This window comes from Patagioenas fasciata, chromosome 6 (assembly GCF_037038585.1).
Source record: "Patagioenas fasciata isolate bPatFas1 chromosome 6, bPatFas1.hap1, whole genome shotgun sequence".
NCBI classification, from domain to species: domain Eukaryota; kingdom Metazoa; phylum Chordata; class Aves; order Columbiformes; family Columbidae; genus Patagioenas; species Patagioenas fasciata.
This window is the reverse complement of record NC_092525.1, coordinates 13,809,947-13,823,367: the sequence shown is the minus strand read 5'-3', so window position 1 is coordinate 13,823,367 and position 13,421 is coordinate 13,809,947. Positions and strand designations below refer to the sequence as shown.

The following is a 13,421-nucleotide window of genomic DNA, read 5'->3' as shown; positions in this document are numbered from 1 at the left end:
TCACTGTGCACTGACTGGTCTCTGGCCCTCTTGACAAGCTCTTCTTTCATGAGTGATAAATTCAGGATGCACAGTCAAGTTTCTCTCCTTCTACATCTTTCTTCTGTTTTTTTTTTTCCCCCTTCTCCTCATTATCTTTCAAAGCTTTTCCACAGACTTGAAAATGGAGCTCGAAATTGAGCAAGAGCTCCTAAACACTGAAGACCTTATGACATTAGGCTGCAGTTGGTGGTAGCCCATTCCTACCTTCTCCATCCTGGTATTTGGCCACTGGTGAGGATGTGTCCTGCCCCCAAAACCAGCATTAGTCCTTCCAGAGGAGGTGGGAGGAAGAGGATGGCCACCTCTTGGAAAAACTCTTGGCCCTGCTGTTGGCAGGAGAGCCGACAGGGTTATTTGGAATCTGTTTCATTCCCCAGGAGGGCCACCTCCTCTCTCCCATGCCCCAGAAGACAGGCAGGTCCTGGCTGTCCCCCAGGAGATGAGGAACGAGCGGCTGTACTAATTTCCTGCACCGAGCATGAATACACCAGATAACATCTAATTTATCTGACCTCTTGGCCTCGACGCAGTAAGCACTTAAACAAATTAGTCTGCAGGAGCAGGCTGAAGTTTACCCTTGAAATGAAGCTCACATCACAGCTGTAACGCATCCCCCACCCGTCCCATCACTGCCGCTTGTGACCTCCCTGTACGATATGCTCTGGTGTCTTCCTAAGTGCCTGGCAGATGGGCTGGAGTGGATGGCCATTACCTTCCCTGCCAGCCCGCGATGGAGATAAATAGCCCTTGGCCTCCCTGTGGACATCGCTGCCTGGCTTGGAAAGCTGCAGGTAACCCCTTCTGAGGGTCTCAGCCACTCCCAAAGGGACACGTTGGGGTGGGATGCGTCCTCCAAGGGTGGCCTGGGGATCCCTGGGCTGGCTTTGTAGCCACCCTCCATCCCCAAGACACCGCAACAGAGGGTTTGTGGTCCCCCAGCTATGACAAGTAGCTGATATTAGGGCAGAACAAAGATTTAAAAATGCAGAATATATATCACGGTCCTTTCCCTCCTGCTGAGGTTTGTGCCGTGAGGATTTCTCAAGCTGGGATTTGCCTCTGGGCTGTCTGGCTCGATAGTTGCTGGTGGCTCTGTCTTCCCTGAATTCAGTTCCTTTCTCAGTGCTTTCCTACTTCATGGTGGATGAAACAGAGCCTTTTGTTAGTTTTACACCCATAATTCTTGCAAAGTGAGAAATAGTGAATCAACATTACCTTTCCCAGTGCTCCGCTGGCTTCATGGTTTTATAGCCTTTTATCATGTCCCTGCTCAATTATTTGTTTTCCTTGCTAGAGGTTCTAACGCAGTTGGTTTCTCCTCTCTGCAAAGCCATTTATGACATCTCATCTTCCTCCTCTGAACCTTCTGAGCTTTGCCTCCTCTGTTCTGAGCTGGCTGACCTGAATATCATTTTCAGGATTCGAGATCAAGCTTGCTGTCACCAAAGTTGAGTTTCACCTGCCCACTCCCTTGCCCACTTTCCTCCAGCACTTCACAAGTTTAGCTTTGTGGAGACTAAATTTAGTGGTGGTGACCAACTTTGTCACTCACCTCCTCTTCCAGAGTGTTTCCGAACAGCCGAGGTCCTGACAAAGATCTCCGTGGGGCTTCTTGGTAACCTCCTTTCATTGTGAAAACCAACCTCTTGTACCTCCCCCACCTGATGGGCTTCAAGAGGACTTTCCCTCTTATTCCAACCCCGCTTCTACACTTTGGGAAACTTTGAAGGTAGATTTTGATAAGGACCCTTTGAAATAAGTCCATCAAACTGGATCACCCATATCTACTGGCTTACGATGTCGAGCGACCCACATTTACGATGCACCTACTCGTTCCTCTAACAAGCTCTCCAGGGCAGAAGTGGGATTTACTGGTCTGTAATTTCCATGATGTATTATACAAGAACTTTTTTAGGAGATTGGGGTCTCCTCTGGCAAGTTTTGCTCCTCCGGTTGCTCACACATTCTGAGTGATAGCGGGTGTGTTGGTGGAGTTCAGCAGCTGTCCTCCTCTGCTGCTCGTAGGTGAGCACCATCTGGGCTGAGAGGTTCCTGCTCTTCATCTCACCAATTTGCTGGAAGGCGATTTAGCCAGGGCAGTAATTTTCCACGGCTGATTGGGATCTTCTCTATCATTTGTGCTCTTTGTATGGAGCCCTGGGCTTCCTTCTGGAAGAGGTGATGTGATGGCATTGCAGGGTGGGGTGTCAACTAGAAATGTGGTCCTTTCTGGGTTTTAAATATCAGCCTTGCATTGCTTAAGTTGTTGTCACACATCCTCTTTATTTTGCTGTTGCTCACTGTTGTGGTGTGGGGCTTTATTTTATTTTTTTTACATGACTGTGTTTCCCAAGTGCTGGTCCAGGAGGTGGATTTTTGTCTCTCTTCCCACATCTCTGTAGTTCACGGTTATGGCAGATGGGACCAAACTAACAAAACAGGAGCAAAACATCAAACACCAGCAGATGTCCCAGCCTCCTCATTGCAGCCACATGCGTTAGCCAAGTTCTTAGGAGTTTTTGGTCAAAATTGACAAATGCAGTGGAAAAACAACCTCGGAGGGGACATTGCACAGGTGTGGTTGGGCATGTCCTTGGGTCCACAGGGAAGAGTGGGGCATATTGCCTTGTAAGGTCAGCAGCTGCAGAGCAAACCTGGTCGCTTCAGCCCCATTAATGATGAATCAGTGTCCTTCACTCTGCAAGCAGCTGCATGGCACAATATTGCTCCCAGAGCGATGGAGGTTTTTGTTGTTAAAGAAAGGGATGAATTAGGGCCGTGGCATATTTGGGACAAAATTCCCAGTTCAAAGCTAAAGTGTGGCTACAGCTTTGAAATGTAATCCCTTGATGACCTTCCCAAAAGCAAAGACACCCTGAATTTCAAGGAGAAACCTGGTGGGCTGTCAGCCTTGGTACGACAGCCAACGGCCTCACGTGTACTAGCCCCACGTGCAGATGTTGTGATGGGATGATCTCTCTGAATCATAGGATCATAGAATAGTTTCTGTTGGAAGGGACCTTCAAAGCTCCCCCAGTGTCACCCCTGCCATGAGCAGGGACATCTTCACCAGCTCAGGTTGCTCAGAGCCCCGTCCAGCCTGGCCTGGGATGTATCCAGGGATGGGGCATCCACCGCCTCTCTGGGCAACCTGGGACAGGCTCTCACCACCCCAAAATTTTGTCAAAATTTTCTTTCTCGTGTCTAGCCTGACCTAACCAGAGACTGGTGCCAGATACAGTGGGTGCCTTTTCCTTGACCCTTTAGGTTCTCCTGTGTCTCTGCATCTTTTGGAAATTTTGCCTAAGGTGCCTGCTCCCATGAAGGAGGTTCCTAAGAGATAAAGCGAGGTTTGCATCTGCTGTTGTGGAAAAGCTGCACTGTCTTGAAAAGGCAGAATGAGCTGGTTTTCCTACCTGAGACTAGAGACAGGAAAAAAAATGCAAATAAAATATAGATGGTCAGCGATGAATGTGATATTTTTTTAAATGAGCTCATAAAAACATGAATATTATCCTGTGAAAGATGTGTCACTAAAATCTTGGAATTAAAAATGAGTTAAATATTAGAGTATGCATTTTGATGTCTGAATCCATCGGGATCAAGTACTGAGGTCCCAACATGGGGTGTGAGCAGCTCATTGTGGGAAGTTCTGTGTTACATCAGATGTCAGAGACCTTTGGAGGGGTTCAAGGCCAGGACTTGCTTTAGCTGAGGTAGAGCCCTTTTAAAGGACGCGTGAGGTTTAGACACAGAGCAAAAACCTTAGTTGATGGGGAACTTAAATAAAAACACAGTCAGGTTCTGGATAGAAAATAAGCCAGGTTTAAATGTTAACAAGGAAATATAAGTCCAAGGCAAAACCTGTGCTCTGCTGTATGAAATGGGTCTGTGGAGACGGGCATTATGGCAGAGTTCATTTGAGTAATTGGAGGTGTCTATTAGTGCAAAACGCTTCCAAATGGAAAGGAAAATAGTTTTGCCTTTTTTTTTTAATCAGAATGTTGCCGTGCTTTTTTAAGGAGAGTTGCTCTCTATGTGTGTTTTTTCCCTCCCGCCACAATGCCAGGTCTCGAGGGCCACGGTTTTGGTGTTGCACCAGGTCGGGTGCAAAATTAGTCAGTGAGGGAGATATTGCCTCCCAAAACCGGGAGGTGCAGAAGTGTTGCCCCCAGAAGGGACTGTGTTTGCTTTGGCTTGGACCCCAGGGAGATGGGGTGATTTGGGACAGTCGGTAATGATGCAGGTGTAAATCCACCCACTTGCAGAAACTTCTTCTGGACTGTTCCTTGTCTCCTCTCCTCGGTTTGCTCCTCTCCAACCTTTTCTTTTCCCCTCCCTCCCCTCGCAGATGGTCTGGGAGGCGAGCAGCCGCGGCCGGTATGTTGAAAGCATCAGCCGGGGTCTTTAGAGGCTGCTGCTCCTGTAGATATGAAGGACCTGGACCACTTTTGATACGGGGTGAGCGCAGCACAGCCTAATTAGTGGTCTCCTACTGTTATTAACCCCTGACTCTGGTAGGCTATTTTTTAACAGAGGTGCAAGAAGTTAATACTAGTGCTAATGGCTTCATAGCCAACGCCTTAATGAAAGCCATGCAGGGACCAAGCCTATCATCAATATCTTTCAAACTTTGAACTTGAAATTATCCTTTCCCCCTTGACTTTTTTTTTAATTATTTTTTTCCTGGCTTTCTGCCCACCTTCCAACATCTTCTAGGGTCTCCCAGCCCCATGGTATGAGCTGGGTGACAGGGTTGGCACCCATCAGCCCCATGGCAGAGCTGAACTCCTAGGGCACTCCAGTAAATAGTCCTGGTTGGCTACATGGGTAACTGTAGCATCTCCCATCAGGTGATGATATGTCTGCTTGGAAAGCGAGACAAAGATAAAAGTGGAATGTGTTGGACTGGGAGAAGAGAGAGCAGAGAGATGCTGTGTTAGGGAGGAAGCTTGGTGTTGGTCTTGGTCTTACGGTGGTCTTGGTCTTGCTTGAACCAAACTCCAGGAGAACTTCATGGGTGCAGGAAAGCATTTATATAGTAGAAATAGAGTGGGATTGGAGCAGCTCGAGTGTTGCTAAGACCCTCGAGAAGAGGAGGAGGGGGCCCAAGGATGAAGTTCTCTCATCTGGGTGATGCCACAAGAGGCTCTGCCCAGGGCAGGAGCAGGGGTGACAGAGCAGCCTTGTCCCGTGCTGTGATGGAAAGCTCATAGCCTGCTGGTTTGGGGTGATGGCATTTGATTTCTGGGGTGTTTTCCTCTGTTTCTAGCACTTTGGGCTTGTGCGTGAGACATCCACAGGGTCACACTGTGATGTCTGGTGCACTCAGATAACGTGCTCAGGCTCTGTGGCTGAAATATGCTCCTTTAAAACAAGAATCCATTTTTTTGTTGAAATATATTTTTCATTTTAAAAATAAGCCTGTTTAAATAAATTTGAAATTATGACAACTATTTTAAGGCTTAAATTTACTATAATCTATTAATCATTTAAATAACTTCCATCAAAGAGATCTCAAATATTAACGAGCTGAAGGGTGCTGCTTTTTCAATGATATGTCAGATCAGGGGGAAAACATCTTTAACTCTAGCTTTCTAAATGTCACAATGTCATATACTTAGTATCTATTATTTTCACTCTTTACAATGGAGCAAATGCTGGTATTTACATTTTTCCAAATGTCAGTACGTCGAGTCCCTGTTGTGCATAAAAGCTCTTGCCTTAATTACTCCTAATTTCACGTTAGCAGGCAGGTGCGGGGAGAATATTTTCTTCCATTTGAGCTGGTTCATTTGAAGTTGAGAAGCCGTGGGGAGTTGGGGAAGCGGGAAAGCTTGTTTCCCCCTTTCAGCCCATGAATAAAGACCAGGTGGGAGAGGAGGAAATCTTTTTCTCAAACCCTCCCGGCTCCCAAAACCTGCTTTTCAAAGGGGATCTGTGTTCCTAAGCACGCAGCTCAGCGGTTAGAGGGAATTTCAAAAGTGCTTCTGGCTTCTCAGATGCTTTAACTCCTCTCGGTTTTGCTTCCCGGTGGCATCGAGGAGAGCTCAGCATCTCTCTGCTTGGGACACTCGAAACGCACTGATTGCTGCCAGAAATACGGCCCATGCCGAGCAGCAACAACCTGCCAATTCTCTCGCTGCGGCGAATGTTTCTTTTGATTAATCAAATCAGTTTGGGAGGATGAACCTGGTTCCTGATGCAGTTCCCCCACCCCACCTCACCCCGGTAGCTAGCTTCCTTGAGGCAACCTAATGAAATTAATTAACAGAAAATTTTAAAAGTTGTTTTTTCAGCACTTTAATTGAATTCTGGTTTTTCATCTGAAGGCAGCACAAAACAAGCAAAATAAAGATGACAATTTGCAAGATGAGCCAGGCTCTTTTCCACTGCCATCAATAAACAGACAGCTACAGATGGGATGGAGGGGATGGGTCTGGCTGGACCATTCCCATGGGGCAGAGACAGGAGGAAAAGCTGCATCTCACTGGGAAGCTCCTTGCTTTTTTAATGGTCATTTCACCAAATGCAATGGAAGCTTGTACAGTGCGTTTTAAAAAGATGGACCCAATTTCAATTCCAGTTTCTTTGAAACTGGGTCCATCTTTTTGAAACACCTTGTGTTTTCAGGAAAATTAACTAACAAAAGGCAGACTTGAGCTGATGGGTGAGATCAAGGTGGCCTGAGATGGTGATGCAGGTGATCTGGTCTGAGATGGACGTGGTGGTTAAACCACTGCTCATCTCTCCCAGGGCAGTGCTGGTGTCACCTTCTCTTTTGCCAAGACCCAGCTAGTGGATGGCCCTGAAATTTTGGAGTCAGCCACATGAATTTGATTTGATTCAGCATCTAGAGTCCTGTGACACATGTTGTGTCCCCATCCCCAGCTGTTCCTCCTGCTTAGGTGTCTGCTGCTGCTGCTCCTCAGCTCAACTCTATCTTTCCCAATGTCCCCAAACCCTAAAGGTACTTGAGGAAAGCTGGGGTGTTTGAGCAGAAGGTGTGGGTGCATCTGTGGATCTCAGGGCTCTGTCCTGTGTGGGAAGCTGCAAAAAAGTTGTTGAAGTCCAAAAACTGAAGCCAGAACTGCAGGTGCAATCACAGCCATGTGCACCTTTCTCTGGTCGAGAACGATGGGGAAATATTTTTCGTTTTCAATAATTTAGTACCGTGATCCAAATGATCCCATTAGTGTTGCTGAGATGTCCTATATCCTCCACTCCCCATGGCTGGAGCTGTGTTTGACTTGAAGCGCATGGGTGAAATCTGGCTGGATTAGGGCTGGATGGATGCTGCCGGCTTCCCTGAGATGTCGTCAGCAAGTGTTCTGTCCTTGTGCCACATCTGGATTTTTTGAGGGGCCCACACCTGTATTTTATTCAGAAAAATATGATTTTACTCCACTTTAACCCTTCAGGTTGTGGGTTGTGTAGGGGTAACCACAACACTGGCAGGAGGTGGCCAGAGGGAGCCTGCTGTGTGTGTCACTTGGTCCCTCCATCCATTTTTTGGGGAAGAGTTGAATGTTCTCCATCACCCCTCTTCTCCGCTGCGTTTCCCACATAACCAGCTTTGCTTTTGCAGAGATCTCGGGCAACACAGACGACATCCCGCTGGTGCGCTGGCGGCAGCAGTGGCTGGAGAACGGCACGTTGCTCTTCCACATCCACCACCAAGACGGGGCCCCCAACCTGCCTGGCTTCGACCCCACGGATGAGCCCCAGCCCGAGTCGGCAGAGGAGGAGCTGCGGATCCTCCACATCTCCGTCATGGTGCGTGATGGGAAGGCAGCCCCTGTTTAGGTGTTCAGACATGTGTATGAAATATAGGGCCTTTTGGAAAGCCACGTATTTCCCCATCTGGCTCCAGCTGTCCTAGGCTGGGGAGCTGAGTCCATCTTCAGAAGCTTAATGAGCTGCCCTGGGTGCCTCTCTGGACAATGTCATGTGCAGGGTGCTTTGTCACTGGGCTGCTTTAAACCTCTCCCTTAGTTTGCAAATATGCAACTACCTGAAAGGAGATTGGAGCATGGAGGGGGTTGGTCTCTTCTCCCAAGTAACAAGTGATAGGATGAGAAGAAATGGCCTCAAGTTGCACCAGGGGAGGTGGAGATTGTATCTTGAGAACAATTTCTTCCCAGAAAGGGTTTTTGGGCATTGGAACAGGCTGCCAAGGGCAGTGGTGGAGTCACTGTCCCTGGAGGGGTTGAACAGATGTGGAGATGAGGTTCTTAGGGACATGTTTAGGGCTAGGGTTGGGTTAATGGTTGGACTCGATGATTTTAAGGGTCTCTTCCAACTGAAATGATTCTGCGACTCGATGATTCTATGTTTGCAGGGGTCCCTTTGTCCCCAGGGAGTGCTGGGCTCTGAAGGTCTCAACCACCTTAACCCAGGGTTAATTCACGTTGACTTCGTCAGGAGCCCTTTGGCCTTTGGATGGTGCCCGGTGCCCACTGCTCTGGGTGTCACGGTGCCATCAGGCACTGTCACCACTGCTTTTATCAGCACAGCAGCCCTGTGGCTGCGCTTTTGCAGTGTGCAGCGAGCAAGAGCATCCCATGCGCAGCGGCTGCACAGCTCTTCTCCCTGCAGAAACACGGGGATGTGGTTTTAATGGCAGAGAAAAGAGGGTGAGACAGAGATCTGCGTGTTGGAGGTGGATCTGTCGTTTGTTGTTTGTTTTCTTTTTTGCTTTTTTTTTTTCTTTTTTCTTTTTTCCCTTCTGTTGGAAAAAATACGAAGAATCTGACAATCTTTCTGCCACTGGAAGATAATTAGCTGGAGACAATGTGTTGCCGAGGCTGCAAACAGGCTGTTTAATGGTGCCTACCCTAATGAGAGCCTCGATAGCTCCTCCAGATTGCAGCCCCAGGCCAGGTTTCTCCTCCATTATTTGTGCATGATTAGTCTCAAGAAAAAAAACAATAATAATCACTGGCAAAGCCACCCCCCCAAAAAAAAACATTTCTGGCTGTTTCCTTTTTTTTATTACCTGTTCCTGAGAGGGTGCATCACCTTGGGAGAGGCTGGCCCTGCTCTGCCACTGTGGTCTTGGTTTTCATGGGCAGCACTGACTGCCAAGGAGGGGACAGGAGTGCCTGAAACAAGGTTTATTATTGAGCTGACGAGAATGGTGGCTGCAACTCATCACTCTCCTACCAAAACGTGTAAATACAGATCGAATCCTCCCTCTCCCCCTTTTTCTCCATCACTCTCAGCTCCGCTCCAGCGACATCCTTACACCCTGACAAATAGAGCTTGGCTTTTGTGCCAGGAGTCGGGATCACGTGGAGTTTTCAAGGCTGATTTTCTTTCTTTCCCGTGTGGTTGCCAAGGGAAGAAGTGCGAGCGAGGGGCTGTATCCATCGTGACAGCCGTCCGCACGTGGACCCTGCAATAAGTGCTCCCAGTGCTGGGCAGGGAGGATGAAGTGATTCTGTGAAGGCAGAATGGAATTTTCTGTGCTCCCATGGAGAGGAATTGGGGGGGTCTGAGGTGTCCTGACCCCCTCCACCCAGCACAGGATGGAGGAGACTTACCATAGAATCATAGATTCATAGAATAGTTTGGGTGGGAAGGGACCTTCAAAGCTCCCCCAGTGCCACCCCTGCCATGAGCAGGGACATCTTCACCAGCTCAGGTTGCTCAGAGCCCCATCCAGCCTGGCCTGGGATGTCTCCAGGGATGGTTCATCCACCACCTCTCTGGCCAACCTGGGACAGGCTCTCACCACCCTCAGTGTAAAAAAATTCTTCCTCGTTTCCAGCCTGAATCTCCCTCCTTTACTTTAAAACCATCACCCCTTGTCCTATCACAACAGCCCCCGCTAAAAGGTCTGTCCCTATCTTTCTTATCGTCCTCTTTTAAGTACCAAAAAGCTACAATAAGGTCTCCCTTAGCCTTCTCCAGGCTGAACAACCCCAAGTGCTGGTTTTCCTCCTCCCTCTTGAAATTCCAAGTCGCCACAAGCTGCTTTTCCTCAGTGATAGTTTGAGCTCTCAGACGATTAAGGCGGAATAAATTCAGTTGCAAATTAAATAACAAACAACAATAAATCCCTTTTTTTGAGAACCCGCAGCTACAATGCTAAACAAATGGGCATCTACCTGGCTGGAGCTACAGCTTGGTGTCCCTTGTTTACCAGGACAGCTGTATGGCCAAGCTCTCTGGGACTTGGGGGACACAATATGCATACAGAGGACAGCAAAGGAAGACCAGGAATGGCCCAGTGTATTTCTTTTTTTAAAGTTCTAGAGTTTGGAAGGACGGCTGGGAGGCAGCATCGCAGCTCCATTATCCTGGGAATGAAAGAGGGTTAAACCATAATGGCCATTAAAGCTCCTTTTCCATCTGCCTCTCCTGCTTCTCATTCTATAATTCCCTTAATGTTTCGTCTTAATGGAGCAGATTATTACTATTATATTATTTTATCAAGATCATCTATTGCATAGAAAAGAAGAGGGGTCCTGGGGCTGCATATGGACATGGAGCTCTTAGCTGGCTCCATGTGCTCTATTATTATTATTATCATTATTATTAGCAAACTGGGTGTAAAGGCCCAGCTTGGGCTTTCATCTTGCCACCTCTCTGTGCAGTGGTGATGTCCCTGCAGGAGGGTGATCTTGGGGACAGTGGTGAGGTGGCAGGGTGGGGTGCAGTTTTGGGGTCCATCCCCACAGGGGCAGGAGCTTCTTTAGTCTCTTTGCCCAGGCTTTCCCCAAACAACGCTTCATTCATCTGGCTGTCTTGAGCCTTGATCTCCTTTAATCTGTGCTGCAATTTCTGCAGGATACCCTGGGAAAACCTCCCAAGATCGAGAGTGACAGCACTGAAACCACTTGGAAATGGGTCAGAAAAAAGTTGCCTGTAGGAGAGTTTGCCTGGAATAAATCTGAGCTCTGCTTTCAAAGCCGCGTTGCGGGAGAGTGAAACAAAACCAGGCTGTGCCTCAAATGCTGCTTTTTCATGCCTCGATGGGGACTTCAAAGCCATCCCAGCTCGAGGCAGACTTCAGCCTGTGTCAGCACCTTCTTATCAGTGCCACTGGGCTCCTCTGGCCATTGCTTTCACTTTGGCCACCCCAGAGCATCCCTGATGCATTTGCATAGAACCACAGACTCATTTTGTTTAGAAAAAAACTGAGTCCAACTGTAAACCCAACACGGACACTAACCCATGTCCCTGAGAACCTCATCGCTGTGTCTGTTTAATCTTCCAGGGGTGGTGACTACACCACTGCCTGTTCCAATGCCTGACAACCCTTTCCATTAAGATGTTTTCCCCAATATCCAATCTAAACCTCCCCTGGCACAACTTGAGGCCATTTCCTCTCATCGTATTGCTTGTTACTTGGGAGAAGAGACCAACACCCTCCACCCTCCAAGCTCCTTCCAGGCAGTTCAGAGATCAGAAGGTCTCCCCTCAGCTCCTGTTTTCCAGGCTGAAACCCCCAGGTCCCTCAGCCACTCCCATCACACTTGTGCTCCAGACCTTTTACCAGCTCCATTCCCTTCTCTCAACTTGCTCCAGCACCTCAAGGGCTTTCTTGGAGTGAGGAGCCCAAAACTGAACCCAGGATTCAAGGTTTGGCCTCCCCAGTGCCCAGTCCAGGGCAACGGTCACTGCCCTGGTCCTGCTGGTTACACCAGTGCAGGTACCAGCAGGATGCTGATGGCCTTTTTGGCCACCAGGGCACGCGCTGGCTCATGTTCAGCTGCTTTCACCAACACCCCCAGGTCCTTTTTGGCTGGGCAGTGTTCCAGCCACTCTTCTCTGAGCCTGTAGCGCTTCCTGGGGTCACTGTTGCATCCCTCTTGCAACCCATGTGGGTTTGCTGCATCCCTGGGGGGGCAGCCGGTACTGGTCCCCAACTGATCCCCACTCACCTTTGTGCCCACAGGGAGGGATGATTGCCCTGCTGCTCTCCATTCTCTGCCTGGTCATGATCCTCTACACCCGCCGGCGCTGGTGCAAGCGGCGCCGGGTACCGCAGCCCCAAAAAAGCGCCAGTGCTGAGGCAGCCAACGAGATCCACTATATCCCCTCGGTGCTGATCGGGGGCCATGGGCGGGAGAGCCTGCGCAACGCCCGCGTCCAGGGCCACAACTCCAGCGGGACCCTCAGCATCCGCGAGACCCCCATCCTGGATGGCTATGAGTACGACATCACCGACCTGCGGCATCACCTCCAGCGCGAGTGCATGAACGGCGGGGAGGACTTTACCAGCCAGGTCACCCGCACCCTGGACTCCCTGCAGGGCTGCAATGAGAAGGCCAGCATGGACCTCACGCCAGGTGGGGATGTGACAGTGGAGCATGGGCTTAGCTGGAACCTTTCCACTTCATTTTCTTGAGCTGCGTGCTTTCTACCTCATCTCCTTGAGCTGAGTCCTTTCCACATCATCGTTGTTCCACATTTTCCCTTAGGCATTATCTCCATTTCTCTGGGTTCTCATTGCACATGGGATGTTGGTCGTACTCTGAAGGCACTTCCATTGCTGAAAAACCTGGCAGATGTTTGGGAGTGGTCAGCATTGGGTGGGACGTGGCTGGGACAAGGCAGGGTGGGGCTTTAAGAGGAAGGGCTGTGTTTCCTGTGGTGTGATGGAGAACCAAAATGGTCTCCCCTCCAGTCCCATGGTGAACCCCAAAATTCACTTCTGTGTCCCAGGATTTCCAGTGTCTTCTTCAGCTGAGGTTTTTGGTAGCAAAATTTATACTTGCCATCAGTATGATTCAGAGTTATTGCTGTCTTCTGATCACCAGCAGAGGTTCCTTGAGGCTTGTAATAACACACTTGATTTTTGGCCATATTACCAACTGAGCCATCCACCTGGAGCCTTCTTAACAGAGACATGGTTTGGGAAGACCATGGTGTGATTCTCCAGGGCTTTTTTTTGCAAACCTGCATATGCAGAAAGTGTCCTGAGAGGCTGAATGTTAAATCTCAGCTTTTGGCTAGGCTTGGAGGAGGTGCTGATCCGCTTTGGGGTCTGAGGAGCTTGGGAGGGTGCACTGGTGGCATCTCAGCCCATCAGCCATGGTACCATGGTGACTTCGTGCAGATGCTGGAGATGGATCTGAGGAAATATCTTTCTTGCCTCCTTCCTTTTTAAAAATCTTTATCCTGAAAGGTATTGCCTTTGATTCTTCCTGCTCAGGGAGCGATAACGCCAAGGTGTCCCTGATGAACAAGTACAAGGACAACATCATTGCCACCAGCCCCGTGGACTCCAACCACCAGCAGGCCACCCTGCTGTCCCACACCTCCAGCAGCCAGCGCAAGCGCATCAACAACAAGACGCGAGGTAGGTGTGATACTCTGGAGTAGATGGGGTGCTCTGGGCTTCCACCCATCCCCGCTCCAGCTGGTGA

At 49.1% G+C, this 13,421-nt stretch overlaps 1 protein-coding gene across 4 annotated transcripts in view; it reads left to right on the top strand.

The window, feature by feature from the left end:
• Positions 1–13,421, top strand: part of ASTN1 (astrotactin 1) — a 59,972-nt gene that overhangs the window by 12,353 nt on the left and 34,198 nt on the right. For all 4 annotated transcript variants that reach the window (XM_071809964.1, XM_065842133.2, XM_065842131.2 and 1 more), the window contains exons 2-4: positions 7,631–7,818; positions 11,948–12,341; positions 13,208–13,354. In XM_071809964.1, coding sequence (XP_071666065.1) covers positions 7,631–7,818; positions 11,948–12,341; positions 13,208–13,354 — 729 coding nt within the window. The remainder of the gene's footprint in view (positions 1–7,630; positions 7,819–11,947; positions 12,342–13,207; positions 13,355–13,421) is intronic.